Source organism: Aulostomus chinensis, chromosome 2 (assembly GCF_037954235.1).
Source record: "Aulostomus chinensis isolate RoL2024-O1b breed Wild chromosome 2, RoL_Achi_v1.0, whole genome shotgun sequence".
Classification (NCBI taxonomy): Eukaryota; Metazoa; Chordata; class Actinopteri; order Syngnathiformes; family Aulostomidae; genus Aulostomus; species Aulostomus chinensis.
In genome coordinates, this window is record NC_141321.1 from 30,496,164 (window position 1) to 30,512,156 (window position 15,993).

General features: G+C 43.6%; 1 protein-coding gene across 1 annotated transcript in view; it reads right to left on the reverse strand.

The window, feature by feature from the left end:
* The window catches only part of thsd4 (thrombospondin type 1 domain containing 4), a 48,063-nt gene extending 32,070 nt beyond the window's left edge, over positions 1 to 15,993 (reverse strand). The window contains exons 1-7 of the mRNA XM_086189573.1: positions 15,686 to 15,993; positions 15,185 to 15,239; positions 14,362 to 14,425; positions 12,905 to 13,224; positions 11,472 to 11,886; positions 9,096 to 9,198; positions 7,752 to 7,888 (exon numbers count right to left, since the gene is read on the reverse strand). Coding sequence (XP_086045699.1) covers positions 7,752 to 7,888; positions 9,096 to 9,198; positions 11,472 to 11,886; positions 12,905 to 13,224; positions 14,362 to 14,425; positions 15,185 to 15,213 — 1,068 coding nt within the window. The 5' untranslated portion in view covers positions 15,214 to 15,239; positions 15,686 to 15,993. The remainder of the gene's footprint in view (positions 1 to 7,751; positions 7,889 to 9,095; positions 9,199 to 11,471; positions 11,887 to 12,904; positions 13,225 to 14,361; positions 14,426 to 15,184; positions 15,240 to 15,685) is intronic.

The window sequence follows — 15,993 nt, forward strand, 5'->3', positions numbered from 1 at the left end:
AGCGATCTTTCTTTCACTGTTGGTGTGAAAGGAGCAGATACTTTCAACGGGTCTCAGAGCGCCGCGCTTCCACATGTTCACACACACACACACACACACACACACACACACACACACACACACACACACAATCCAACAAAATCTGGCTTTTACAGTACCTGTATATTTATAGTGAATATTCTTCTATATATGACTTAGACTTCTCTTTATTGATCCCTTTGGGATGGCTCCCTCCAGGAAACTGAATTTCCAGTCGCAAAAAAGATGATAATATACTTACAAAATAAAAGATAGATAGACAGACAGACAGACAGATAGACAGACAGACAGACAGACAGATAGTTCCAAGAGCTGAAAAAGTCTCCTGTCTATTTTTAGTACAATGCAAGGATTCATTTCATTCAAAATTCATGAATCTATCAGATAATTAGACACTTCTGATGACAAGATGTGTCTGAAATGCAAAAAATCTAGGATTCAAAAAGATTAAAATGAGAACAAGGAACTGATGCATGGTCTGATACTGTACGTATACGCATGACCTCTCCGACACAATTAAGTCTAATTCAATATTCCGGAGGTTCCATTATTCTAAAACGAAATTACACAAAATGAACTCAGGTGTTTCTTCTGTGCGTGACTGACAACAAGTTCACCAGAACATCAAGAAATCAACCTTTTTGCTTTGCTAATTTCACGATGATCTCTAAAATCATCGCCTACAATTTAGAACCCAACCTTTTTACGGACCAACCTCAGCTTGTCTGACTGGGCTGAATGAATTTTTTCCTTTAGAGTCACTGTTTCCTTGTTTTTCCAGGAATAAACAACCAAGTTGGGCCTCTGTTAAATTTCAGTGTAAAGAATTGTCCTTTGCCTTGCGATCATTAAAATGGAAAAAGAATTGGTTCGTTATTCCTGTTGTGTTGTTGCTGTCATTACCATTTATTTACGGCATACTGTCATGTACGTCATCATTATGACACCTCAACCTTTGCGGCTGTGACATCAGGAATTTTTTTTCCAGTGGAGGCTTAATAATGAAATAATCAAGTCAAATTTGTACGTGAACCAAACTGCTCTATAAACATCATCATGACCATGAACGCTCACATCATCGCTACAGTCCTGACACGAATACACTCACTGCAGAGGATCAAGTGTTCGCGTCAATCAGGAGGTGAAGAGAGAATAACCAAACAGATAACACCATCGCAGGCGGCGCACGTCCAACTCATTTCCTTCATCAAGTGCTGCGTTGCTCGCTGGTTTAAAAGCAGCTCCAAGACTCTCGGCTTCACATGTGAGGCGAGATAAATCAATGAAGACAGCGAAATCTCCACGGTACATAGAAAGAGAGTGAAGGGGCTCGAACACAGAGAAACTGGCTGCACTAAAATGGAATGAAATAATATTGGCAGGCTATTCTAATGAGCGTGGGCAAACTGAACACCAACGGGAGTGACCTTAGAATACATCATGTCCTTTTACTACACTTTCCAAATGTTTGGGGCACTGGGAGCAGCATGAGTCTAGACCGCAGACCACCAAACCTTCGTTCTACTCTGCTAAAAAAGCAACCCAGGCGGTGAGGAAGCCACGTGGGAGAGAAAAGTCTCTCCTGTTAGACAAAACATGGAGTATAAAACCGCCGAGCATGATGAAGACCTTCATTAGTTCTGGTTGTAAAAGTCTCTCTAACGGAGTAATTTGAGGTTGTCACTATGCCAGATTCAGAAATATGAGATGTAGACCTGCTGTGACTCGAGGGGCCAAAGGTCAAACATGCAGCGTGAGAGGTGTCAGGGCGAAGAATCAAAGACCACACAAACGGCGGGCCGAGTCCTAAGAGCCGGTGTTTCCTCTGCAATCAACTGCGTATCACCCCAGCGAGTGTTCTATAGCTTGAATATGGAAAGTTTAAAGAACATAATTGAACCACATTTTCCACTAAAGCTAAAGTAAAGGCCTTATGTTTCCAATTAATTTGTCATTATCATGATAAAGTACCTAAAATTCTGTTCAATGCCACAACCTGAAGAGAGAACCGCAGTGGGTCCGATACGAAAGCCAGAACTAAAATTACCTCCAGAAACCACAGTGCAGTCCAATCACTCTTGCAGGATACACAGGAAGAGCTATAAGCAGCTACACTATATTATGTGTGTTATATTATGGATGTGACGTCGGCTCAAGCTCATGACTTTTCCCTCTCGGAACTGTTAGTACACTCGACAGCCATAAAAATAAAAAATAGGAGGAATGTTAGTGTGCACACATGCATGAATTTTTGTACGACTGAAGAAAAACTGTCACAAGAAATAAATAATCTTGCATTAAAGGCTCAATTACCTGAGTGTAAATCATTGTCAGCCGCCAAGCGCGCGCATGCGCGCGCGCGCACACACACACACACACACACACACACACACACACACACACACACACACACACACACACACACAGCTGCTCAGCTTACAGCAAGCGCGTCACTTAAGAGTCTAAATGACAGAAAATGGAATACAAGACGGGACAAAAACAAACCCAGAGCAACGACGTCCTCTACACTGTAAACTTCATCACCTACAGGGATGTACGGTGGCCCTGAGGGGTAAAACATTCCTGAACAAAAAACAAATACAACAATATTGTGCTCTAGTTCTCAAAATCATGTTGTGCGAAATGTGTTTTCTGAAATCTTGTGTTTTGTCTTTAGAGTCACCGTAGGAACCGAGAGTGTTGTGGTGCTGAGTCGACCACATTCCAGGAGGTCCTAAGACCAGCGGCGGCGTCTCTATAGACCGAAGACAATTTAGACAGAAGTGCTAACAACAGTCAATTATCGAAGTGCTGACACCACTGATGAAGACATTTTGAATCGGGGTTGTCATCTCAGAGTTTCCAAGGAGGAGGTCTGACCGCAGGGGCAAATCCAGTTCAAATTTCAAACTGGAAACTCGGACGACCATTAGGGTAGGATACAGTTGGCACAAACCTCACATTCAATGTTAAAACAGTTACAGTCAGGATTTACTTAAGAGGTGCAATTAAAAGTAGCGCTGGAAAAGCAAGAACACAGCATTTCTTTTTTGGGTTTTTTTTTTTTTTTTTGTGACTGAACTCATTGCATGTGTACTTAAACGTGAGAGGAAGGAAATTAAATGAATCACACAATATGTCTCTTAATTGCTGTGTTGCAGGAAACTGGAATTGTCTCATTTTTTATAAAGTCGTTTCAACTCTCGTCCAAGAGGCTTCAGGGAAACTGAAACAAGTCCAGTTGCCTGTGACACGACACTCATAAATTACCATGACATGGATGACTGAGAATGAGACCATGTGTGTGTGTGTGTGTGTGTGTGTGAGTGAATTTAACAAAACAAAAAAAAGTTTTGATTCTGCGATCGGCACGGCTGTTGTAGCTGCTGAGGACAGCAGGAAGAAGTCCTAGAGAACTTCTCTTCTTCTCTCTGTGTTGCCACGGAAGCTATTGGAGAAAGCTCATATGTAACCCCCCCCCCCCACACACACACACACACACACACACACGTTCATGTGACCTCATCAGCTGTGCCTCTAAGTTGTGCTGCTCTTGGTGCCCTGTGTTTACCATCATCAACATGAACTGGCTGCAAGCGCTGTTCCTGAGTTGGTGCTCCACACAAATTCGCACTCCTTAGCAAAAATGGACCCTTACATACTTCAAAAGAAAATGGGATTTAACCTCATAGTCCATGATCACTAAACACATACACACACACACACACACACACACACACACACACACACACACACACACACACACACACACACACACACACCATTAATGCCAGAAACAACAGAACAGAAATCAGCAGCTCTGCTATTAAAGTGCCTTTATAAACTTAGAGTGGGCACATTTAGTCCCAAGAGTACTAAAGTAGAACACTTACAATAACCTCAATTATACTGCTAGTACAGTGGTAGAAGTATACATTAAGTATACTTATACAATACACATGAACTTGAAGTGTACTTCTTTTTTTGAAAGTGTTACATTACCAACATTTCCACTGTAAGTTTTATTTGGAAATTTGCCAAGAAATATACCAAATTTTGAAAAAGATCACAAAGTTTTTGAGGGTTATGAAAACTAACCCCTGAAGAACAGAATTATACAGAGCGGCGCTGAACTAAAATATTATTCATCTCGGTTTGTCGTGATTATTTTTCAGGTCAGTCGAGGGGAAACAGCCGGGTCTCCGCTGCAGCTGGGCTGGCCACTGAGAAACAACTGAAAACAGCCTTCATGTGCACTATAATGTATGTGTGAAACACTTCACTCCTGTAAAGGTGTAAAATTCACTCGGACAGCTCGACTCTCCCAGAGAATTCAGCAAATTAATTCACTCGCCAAACGTGTAACACAGCCTCCACGACATGAAACTTCTGATCGGTGCAACACACTCCACGTCAGCGCCCACTTGTCCTGCACTGACCACAGCAGCTGCTCGGAATCCAGCAGCAGCCTCAGAATGGGACGTGAGCGAGGCCTCTTAGCCTCTGACAGGCTGACAACTACCAAGTGCGAGGGGTCCCGTAGGTTTCGCTATCACGGGAGATTACAGCTGGATATGGAGGTGCATTTATCATGTTGGCCCCAATAAAAAAATGGACTTTTAAAATACACGTAAGCACATTAGTTTGATTGCATGTCAACCCACAGTGTGAAAAGGTTTCCCGAGTTGCCCAACATGAGGCTCCTAGCCCAGAAAGGGATCCATGATTGCAACTTTAAAAGGTAAAAACTATATGTATGAAATCAGCGGTCAAAAAGGTTCTTTAAAAAACTGCTTAAAACAGGGTTTGAAACATTTTGTCCTCTTTCCTCATCGAATACACATCCGCAAGGTAGGAAGGCAGCAACATCTCTCACAGCTCATCCCAGACTGACGTGCCTGAGCGCCGTTAGTTTGTCCAAGCTAGCATCTAAGCTAACCTGATCAGTGCTGTTTGAATAATCAGTTACACCTAATCTGACGGTGACTCGCGGGATCTTATGATGTTGTGACCTCCAAAAAATAAAAATAAAAATGCTGACTCATGACATAAAGCACTGATCGTGCACTTTTGTCAGTGCAACAACTTTATCAGTTTCCCTGTTTGGGAAATATTGGCTGTTTGGGGCCAAATATCTCAAAGGAAGTTTTTTTTTGTTTTGTTTTTTTTAAAAATCCCTTTCAGAAACGTCTTTGGCTTCAGTTTAATTTATTTCTGTAGTTTAAAGTCACAGGGACAATGCACATTATTAGACAATTCTGTAAATGCAGCAGTTTAGCCATCCTGGCTACTGTTTCAAATCTCTTTATGTTATAAATTCAACATATTACACTTAAAGGAACAATGACCCAGCCCGACATTCAGAGAAATGTGATGAGAATATTATGTGAAATGTTCTGCTACGTTTCTAAATTTCTTCTCAGAATCTTCTTCCAAAAAGTTAAGATAACGTTCTCTAAAAAACATTCCAAGAATGTCGGTTGAGGCAGCAGTTGATAAATCAAATATCTAACAAAGTCTCCAAAACATTCTGTCTGAGCGGAACTGATTTATCTCCCTTAAAACATTCTTCAAATGTCAGAGAGAACAATTTTACTTGACATCACTGGAGCTTGTGGCCAGTGTTGTTGGAACATTCGCTGCTAGCTGGGTAACTGACAAGTTGTTATCCATCCAAAGTGTCACATTTAGTTTGCTCCTCATCACTTCTGATCATATTTTGAGACGTTCTGAAGTATCAGGCTAGGTCGAGCAGAGTGCATCGAACCAGCTGATCCAAACAGGCACAGATGATGAGTGACACATCAAACGTTCTGGTAGAACTGCCAGCTCCTCATTCTTCCCTGCGGTTCCTTCCTGCTCCATTCGGCTGCTGCTGTGCCCCCCCCCCCCCCCCCAATAAAAAAACACACACACACACACACACACCAGCTATGGTCTTCATTATCAATATCTCTGCAGTGACATCTTATGCTTTGATCAATATGTATATCCCATATGCCCTGGTAGATATACGCCAGGGCCTCTCACCCCCACCCCTTCCCCCCAGGAGCAGAAGCTGGAGTACCACCTGCAAGAGGTTATCGCGTCTCAGAATATTCAATTATGAGAGCGGTTGTGATTTATATCAAATTAAGCAGATGTTTTTACATTATCTCTTGTCACGTAGTTGAGGGGATTTCCAGGTCGAATGGTTCGAGCAGCTGACAGACGCTCAATGGGCCGAGTGATGAGAAAAAGTCTCTCCCTCCTGAAATAGTGCTGATGAGATTCTAAAATATTCGGCCACAGACGTCTGGAGCAGGGAAATAAATGCTTATCAGTTGCACATCAATCATTTTTCAAAGTGGTGAACAATGGTTTCCAAATGTGTGCGATATCGACTCAGATCAAATTAAATATCATAATTCATAGCTACGCATGTGGAACTGTGATCAGCATTACAGATCAGGGGCTTCCCTCTTGATTAACCTTTAATGTTGCAAAGACAGTCAGTAGATAAAAGTACATGAGAAAAAAAACACTGATTTGAGGTCAGCATGGCCGGCTGAAAATTTGTTTCAATCCAACACATTTCTTTAGAGTTAAACCCTGATCAAAAGAATGTCAAAATGAATCCAGAACACACTAAATATAAACCCAGATATGAGTTATGTTTCAGCCCACACACACACACACACACACACACACAGACACACACACTAATGTCTCCCAGCTCCCTGCTCACAGGTGTGTTTTCATGGTATGTATTAAATATGAGGTCAAAAGTACAAACATGCCCTCCATCACAATCCCAGATCTCCTGCTTTGGTCTGAGGGGGTAGAAACTTCCTCCTGACCTCAACTTGACTCCTCCACATCACACAGAGCTGCTCAGTCCTACACTGTACCGCCCTCTCCTGGCCAGAGTCGTCCCTACACCACAACGGCTGCCTGAGCTGTGTTAGCTGTGGTCACAGTGGGAGCGGACCGTCTGATCTTGAGCATACCAGGAGCCACCAGGGACAAGAAGGTCTCACCTGTCATTTCTACTATGTGCCTTCTAGAAAAATAAAATAAAATAAAATAAAAAAACAACAACCAAAACACTGGACGCCATCATCTTGTGACCGCTCAACAACAACATGGTGCAGGTTGCTGAACTGATACTGTGAAAGATTTGCACCACCCAACGAGAGCTGATATAGTTAAAAAAAAAATAGGCGGTAAAGTGTGTGTGTGTGTGTGTTTTATTGGGTAAATGATGCAAACTGATGAATGTAGACAAGCACCACATAAATGGAGTCAGTTTACGTCCCAGTTCCAATTCTGAACAACCTGCATCACCAGTACAAAGACACTTAGGTTTAATAATGGCTTCACCTTTGCTGTCAAGTAACTGGACTAATTTACCTTTTAATAAATTTAGTTGTTATTTTATTTTGTTGTTTCAAAGACTATCGCACGGTTACATTCATGGACCACCTGCCAATCTGCCCCAAATATCCCTGTTTCATATAAAGACCCACAAACACATGGAGACGTTTTGGGAAAGAATTGTTTACATCAAGTCAAAATGGTCCTATACTGCCACCTGCAGGAGGATAAACGCAAATGTTGAACTGCTGTCTAAATACAGTATGAAAATAGCCCCCGGCACGATCCTTCTCCACCGCCTACAATCACATGACTGATGTTAACAGTTGCATTCACAATCTCTCACACCGACCTACCGTACACTTTCCTGCCACACAGACAGATGTATCATTCTGACCGCAGGGCGTGCCGTCAATCACCCTCTCGGACTGTCGCACGTAGAACCTGAAGCCGATGGCCCGACAGTTGAGTTCACAATGCTGAGCTCCAGGAACTGAGAGGAAGTGAAGGAGACTGTGAATCAAAGAGTGGTGTGTGGACTCTCTTGACATTTTGCTAATATGCCAGAATTGAGATTGATGAAAAAAAAAAAAATCACTTCAGATTTGGAACTGATCCTGAACCAGATCTTGTTCTGGTGGCAAAGGCATACACTCACGGATCGCCCTCTAGTGGTACCAAGCTGGAACTACAATGGATACTCAGGGCGGCTGCACCCTCAGGTGATATTCTGTCTTACATGAATTCTAGTTTTCATTTCAGTCAGTAAAAACACACAGAACCTGAAAATACAACCAAAAAAAATACAATATTTTGGTTTCTTTTTTAACTTGAGCGCTTTTTAAAACCACTCTGACACGACAAGATTAAAGGACATTTTTTGGCATGCATGGAATGTGATGTGATCTGATATTGTGTGGATGTATAATGAGTACATTGTATTTTGTTGAACTGTATGTGCTGTACTTTGTATCGACTTGTCCAGGGACTGCAGATGGAAATGAGCAAACTGCTATAATCCGGTACAAAGCATCTTTTCTCTGAGAGACTGACGTTTTCTTCTCTGTATGGTCCCCGTCAGATAAATGCAATAAACCTAAAGTCAATAATGATGACACAAAAATAGGATAACACAATGGGCATCGAGTATCTTTTTCTCAAATCTGCTGTAAACCAGCTTTTAAATATTTTACTTTTATCATTTTTTTGTCACAAAAATGGCTGAACACAAACGATCCTATGCTCCAAACCCTGGAGCCATTTAGTACTTCAACACATGTACACGTGTACACTGTTGAAGGCCGCGGAGGTCATTCTATCTTTACATCTGCATTACCTGCCAGTCACAGCTGCAGCACACAGATCTCTGAGTACACATCTGTGTGCCAGGATATTAATTTGAAGTTTCCATTGCTGTTCCTGCTGAAACGACAGCTGAGAGGTGTTTTGAGAGTTGCCTGGATACATCAGGTGAGTGAGGTCAGTGAGTTTGAATGAATGAACATTCATCAGGGAGGTAGTGCAGCCGGGTGACACACTGCAGCAGCGCTTACATGACGCCACGCATTACATCACAGCTCAGGGAGCTGAAGAAGCAGCAGAAAACCTGATTAATCGTGACCTATGACCCCAAGTTACATGGTCGAGTGTGTGTGTGTGTGTGTGTGTGTGTGTGTCTACAGGTGAAGCTGTTGCCTTACCCTCATTGAAAGGCTCCCAGTCGTACAGTCTGCCCATGAAGGGCTTGTTGTTGTTTGAAGAACACTGTACAGCTCGGAAGTGTCTGCTGGATGGAGGACATGCCTGAGGATGGACCACACACACACACACACACACACACACACACACACACACTTACATGACTGTACATGGAGGGCATTACAAACCAAAGCATAACACCATTGCCTGGAAGCCCTGGTATTTTTCGACGTGGGCGCTACAGTATTTTCTCATTTGTCTGCAAATGTGAAACGACTGAGAAAAAAAAAACATTTGGATTGGGACCAGTAACTGCAATTGTTCATGTCCAATAAAACCAGTTTTACCGCTGCCAAGCTCAGAGTGTAATTTTCAGTGACTCACAATGTCACTCAAAGGTCCTACAGATATTTTTGTTTAAACTGCTACAAATGAATCGTTTCTACAATCAAGGAGGAATGTTTTTTATGTAGCTGAGGTAAAGAGACAAGGTTGCCTACTTGTGAGAGATAAAGTTTACCGGAGCAAAGCGACAGGAGGAGAAGTTTGAAGCTCCCTCATCCCTCATTGAATCACTCTCAGACATAATTTGCCTGTTTTGTTCATCTAACCTTTATTAAACCAGGTTTATTAAAACCAGCTGAAATAAAAACAAAAGAATCTCTTTTCCAGTGGTAACCTGGCCAAGAAGGCAGCAAAGAAACAGGATAAATCAAAATTATCTGCACTGAAGCAGGAAAATCTAGCAATAAAACCTTTTTGCTAATTTATGTTTAAGTCAAGTTTCAACTTAGATTGACGGTTGTTCCAAGCCTGAGAGCCTCAGTGACACGGATTCCTCTTTCTGGTCTCAGTCTGCACTGGAGACACTTTAGAATGTCATCGATTACTGGATCTGAGATTGAGGCAATTTTGTAAAATTAAAAACGGATCTATGTGTCTTTGCCCCCCCCCCCCCATCTGAGTATTTAAATCCAGACTAAAGCCTCATTTCTATCTTTACACACCTTTTTAATCTAGCATTTATTGTGTTATCATTGGTATGCATCTTATATTGCTATGATGTCACTCGTATGTTTCCTCCTTGTGTTTAAATGTTCAAGCTCGTCTTTAAATGCACTCCAGAAAAAACTTTCCTCACTTCCTTCACTCTAAAATGTAGTGATTTATGCTACAGGGAGGGACATAAATCACTGGCACTTCCACACAACACGAGGGTTACCTGGTACACACAGACACACACGCAACCATTTATTTCCCCCAAAGACACAAAGTACAGCAAGTAAATCCTTTTGTAACCAGCTCATATTTCTCATTGTCACGCTCCGTAGGAATTGATTGGCTCCTGGAATCAGCGGTTGTAACCGATTTAACCTTATTCTTGCAGTTCAAGAATTTATGCCAAAAGTGGTCGGGTTCCATTATTTCTGAGAGCCCGCCAGTGAAACTCGACCTTCCTGACATCTCTCCCTATCTGCTTTTGTCTAAACAAGCCGCTGGTCTGCTTTACTTTGCTTAAATATCCGTCCCTTCACACACCAGCGACCATATACAGAACCAGGCACTGTTTGAATTTATTCTAAATCACAAGATGGATTCCATAACCACAAGGGAGATAAGCAAAGCTCATCCACACACTCGCAAGCACTGCAGTAGGGGTTCAACTGCTGAGGCTGGGAGCCGCTTACTGCCAATAATTGAACGGATCAGACAATATTCACGTCCTTACATCTGTCTGTCTGCAGGATTATGAAAAAAAAAATAGAGGTCCAATTTTCATTAAACTTGGTGGAGAGATGGAGTGTGTGCCAGGGAAGAATCTGATACATTTTGGGGTTGATCCAGGATTTTTTTTCACTTTTTTTAAGGTTGCGAGGGCTTCTCTTTTTTTCAATTTGTGTATGGAGATTTTCATTTTTCTACAGGGTATTGTGAACTTAAAAAAAAAAAAATCGTGCATATTCCTGATGTTTTTGGTTTTTTTAAGTATTATTTACACACATATTTGCTTTTTTAGCTTCGGGAAAATAAGCTTCTTTATTTAGTCTTATGAAAAAAAACTATATTTAAAGAGTAAAAGGTTTTTCCTTTAATGCTGACCTCATGAATGCAGTTAAAGTTCAGATGTGTCCTGGAAATGCTGCTGTGTGCGTCTTGAAATTAAGCTGTTGGACCAGCACAACCCCACGCCAGCATTAGAGAGGGGGATGACGGGGACTCAACAAAAACTGCATTTGCAGTTTGTTGCCCCACAATCGTACGAACAGAAAACAGAATGAGGAATCCATATTGATCATAGTGATGGGCAGCTATGTACAGTATGTTTGTATTGTTGTTCTTGTTGTTAGTGAGGAGAAGAAGAAAAAAGGGCTGCGTACATTACTGTTGCAGAGCCTGTAGCGAGCAGTCTCCCCAGAACAGAGGGACGCAGGCAGGGGGTTGTAGGGTCTCTCTAGGTGCTGCTGGGAGCCGGGGATCTGGCTGCCAGACTCTCTCTGGCCCTCCGCCTGGTTGGCTGAACCAGGCTGGTAGAGGGGAGCCCACACAGGCGGCTGTGCCCTGGGCTGCGTGTAGGGTCTTTTGGAGCGGTGGAGGTTGCTGGAGGGGTCCAGGTTATTTGACCTGTAGCCAGCCTGGACTCTAGCAGTAAGGTGGTGGTCATCAGTTGCAGGAGAGCGTCTCTGTCTGTGAGGGAGAGCTGATCCGACACCGCGGCCTGCACCCGTCTGCAGTGGAGTAACATATGGTGCTCTCCCATAGCCGTACCTCCCTGGGATGACGTGAGGGACCCTTCTGAAGACACAAACAGGATGAGAAAACAGACAGAAGATCACCTTCATCACTAGACCTTCACAAGCCCAGGACTAAGTCCAGCTGAAACTGCCTCCAGGGTTCTCCTTGTACCATCAAACAAAAGTTCCTCCCTTCCAAAAAAATAAGCTGTTCACAATAAATGCCTGTGGTACATTTTAATCAAGTGATAGTTTAATTAAATCTTGAATTGAGGAAATGATTCTGGGAAGCACTAGACTCAGAATTCTGGGAGCTTTTTACTCTTGGCTCATTAGATTCCCACTCAGACAACCCCCCATTACTCAGCTGTCAGCGTTATTTGTTTAAAGGCAAACGCAACAGGAAGGAGGTCACAATGCTGCAGAGCACAAGCCAAGCCTTTGACTCCATTCATAAAGACTGGCTTTGGACTGGAGGGCAGTCAGATGGCCCACAGCGATGGCTCCAAAGAGTCACTTTGAGCTCAGGCTGCTCAGCATGCAGCGCAGACCTACAGCTTCTTTACCGACCCGCAGATCTCAACAAAGACGAGAGCTGCGATACTCGCTGAACATCACAATACTGACAACATTGCAACATTTTAGATGGTCGGTGCTTCAAATGAATAACCATGTTAAAAGCAGCATTGTGAATACAAAATAAGGTGATCATTACTGGCCAATTCACGTAGTATCTTGTGTATTGAGCTAAAGATGGGTGATGAACTCCGAGAAAATAAACACAAGGTGTCTTAGTTAAGTATTGAACCACTGAGAGCCAACGGAGCAGCTTCAGGGGAACCGGAGGGATAAACACCTTTCTTTCAAAATATTCTTAAAATCTCATACAGGTGTTCAGGTGGGTTGAGATGGGCTAAAATTGGGCCATGATGTGTGATTTTCCTACTGAAACTGCTCAGTGGCTCCCTGTGCACCATGTTTTCCTGTACCTGGCTGGCCCCTTCTGCATTCTGGAGTCACGCAGAAGTGATGCAGCCAGAGGGAAACACTAAACACAGCAATATGTGAGGCAACAGTACCTGCTTCCACCAGGCCACATCCCCCTCTGCAGCTCTCCACGGCTGCTGCTGCTATTGGAGGATACGCCAGCGTTCCTGTGCAGAGGAACTGTGGGTCGTAGGGCTGAAATGATGTGACCCGGTTGCAGGTGGTGAACACCGGCTCTTGCAGAAGGGTACTGGGGTCGTGTGTACACAGGCAAGCAGGGCCTGCTCTGTTCTTGTACACCACTTCCACAGGTCCGGGAGCAGGTCGACCAGGGCCCCCAGGCACCCCAGGATCCTTGAATTCCTCCATGCTCTGCTCTGAGCTCCTGTTGGGTCTCTGTCCTCTGAGGAACCTATACGAGATGCAACAATGAGAGACACCAGCGAGCCAAGAACTGATGGAAAGCCTCCATCAACAAGACTTTAATCTCCCCAGATCATGGCCTTGTGTAAATGCTCAAGTCAGTGACCTCATCTCATCAACATGACCGCCCCTCAACCTCCCACCACTGTTCATGAAACAGACCTCTGTTCACGGTCATAAAGGCCTGATTTGGCTGATTAGTGGGTGTCTGTTAGATGCCTATACCCTATTGGCTACCTGCATTTCTTGCTGTTGACTCTGTCCCTCCATGTATCTTTGCCAGAGACGTATTAGCAGCAATCACTGAACTCTCTGTTTGAGAAACCTGCCAGGAGGATCACCGTGCCAAGCTGGCTTTATCCATGAAGCCTCGTGGAAATCCTGCTCTTTAAGGAACACTTTGTCTCCATTCACAGTCGTGTCTCTGGGCAAACACATGGCCGTAGTAAACCTCAGCTGCCTTTGACTTTCAGTGGATGGAAAGAGAATACAGAAGCAGTAGGGAGAGTTGGCTGGAAGCTTCTCTGCTGTCAATCAGCATGTGTAGCTATTCAGAGAGACCCCATACCTCCCCTCAACCCCCCTCACCCTGCCTCAGCCTTTGTAACTCAACGCCACTGTCATATCTCAGGTCAGGCACAGGTCACACAGCTGGACTCCCGCTGGAAAAGCATGGAGCCCACTCACAGTGACCCCCTCCAAGCCGGATAGTTGATCTGTCCGTCAGCTCCAGCTACTGGAGGCCTCGACTAGCTTCCAGAGTTAAAGAGGTGGTTTGCTGACAGCTGTGTCATCCTCTCACTCCTGCTCTCATTACCCGTTAACAGATTAGCGCCTGGATCAGGTTCACTTGGGGAGTACTGCGCTCCCACACGCTGGCAGAGAACATGCAGGAGTAAACGTCTGTATCATCGCCATTTCAGCTAACAAAACACAACCGTGCAAGTATTCCACTACCTGCTGCCAACCATGCGATTAAAGTGAAAACAGAAAACAAAGAAAAAAGAAATTCCCAGGACAGTGTCAAGGGAGGTCTGACATCATGACAGTAGGGATGACAAACAGATTACACATGTCAGAACACGGTTTATTATTTTCCAGTAGCTCCAGCTGCCATGCTGCTCACCTTCCTGTGGTCGGTTGTGTGCTGGCAAGCCAGGGGGTCGGAGCAGAGCAGCAGCAGCAGCACTCTAGGGGCAACAGGGAAGATTCATTACTGGCAATACTGGGAGTTTGTAGACCCCAGTGGGGTCCTCCAGTGGGGTCCTCAGCAAAATGACCACTAGTTTCATTTCATTTTTGGTTAATTATTAGTGAGACGCTTACACACACAACAAAACACACGAAATCTGATGTGGAATCACCGATCAGACCTTTAAATATAAACAATTTTTTTAGGTCATTTTTGTTCATAACATCTGTGAGGTTTGTTGTTTTTTTTTAACTGCAATTTTCTTTTTATCTGACAAAGTTCTTGTAGAAATATTCCGCTAATTTCATGCAGATTTACTTGCAGCATTTTACACAATTGCATATTGATGTTGTTTTGAAGAAATCTCATCCGAAAAAAGTGATTTAAAAGTGAGTTTGCTGGACAATCAGATAAAAGTACAAAAATCCTAAAAACTTATGATGCATTTTATGTGATTTTAAACACGTTTTTTTTAAATGTCATTCATCTATTGGTTTTTGATTTTGTTTGTTTGTTTGATACTGAATCAGAGTTCTGAATCTCACCCGAAACATCTCAAGAAAAAAGGGTCCACAATGAGCAAAATCACCTCAAATGGGGGTCCAGAACAGAAAAGATGACAAGAAAAAACGCTTTAAGATTTATGACAGCAATAAGAAGCAAGAATATACATGAATGGTTGCTGCATTTTAACACAAACAAAATCTAGGAGAGGAAAGCTTCCGTCTGAGTAGTGAAACAATGGGCGGGACATTACCTGACACCCCAGCCGCTGGCTCCCTGCATGGCTGCTGGATTCTTAGACTTGGACACTGGTGAGAAGAGCAAAGTTTTCCTCAGCTTGTTTCAACACACCTGCTGCTGCCCAGGGCGACTCCCGCTTGAACCAGCATCCATCAATAGTTTAGTGGTGGCTGCTCAGGCCACTCAGACGGGAAAAAAAAACAAAAAACGACTTCTGCCCACTTGACCATGTGAGTTGACCTCTGACCTCTGGCTCCTAATGAGGGAGCCCCCCTGCTGGAAAACTGCAAACCCCCCAGACAGAAGCAGCCTATCACCTTTCACCCCAGACCGCCTAACTCAAGCCTCCTTTGCAGCTTGTCTAAATTAAGTTCATTAAACCTGACAGGAGGGTCTCGCAGTCTTGTACACGCCTAAATTTAACAACAAAAAGGAAACGAAAACTGGCGCGTAATTACGAAAACTCAATTAATCCTGATAATTATTGGTAATCGAGCCATAGATCTCTGCGTACCTGGAGGTCCCGGTGCAGGTTCGGTGAATTAACCGTGCTTCTACCCGATGTGTCCTACACTGCAGGACTCCTCTCCAATCGCAGGTACCCTCATAGCCGAAACATGAATCCAGGTGGAACTGCGGGGTTTCCGTCTAAAAACTCGCTGCTCAGCCATGTAAATCACTAAGTTTAGTATCCAGAGAGGTGAATCAAACTTCAGCGCAGCGGAAACTCCGAACCGCGGTCATAATGGTGGATCCGGAGCTTCTACTTCCACGCGGGAACACTGATAGACAGCAAGCTGGAAACCAACACGACTGACAGGG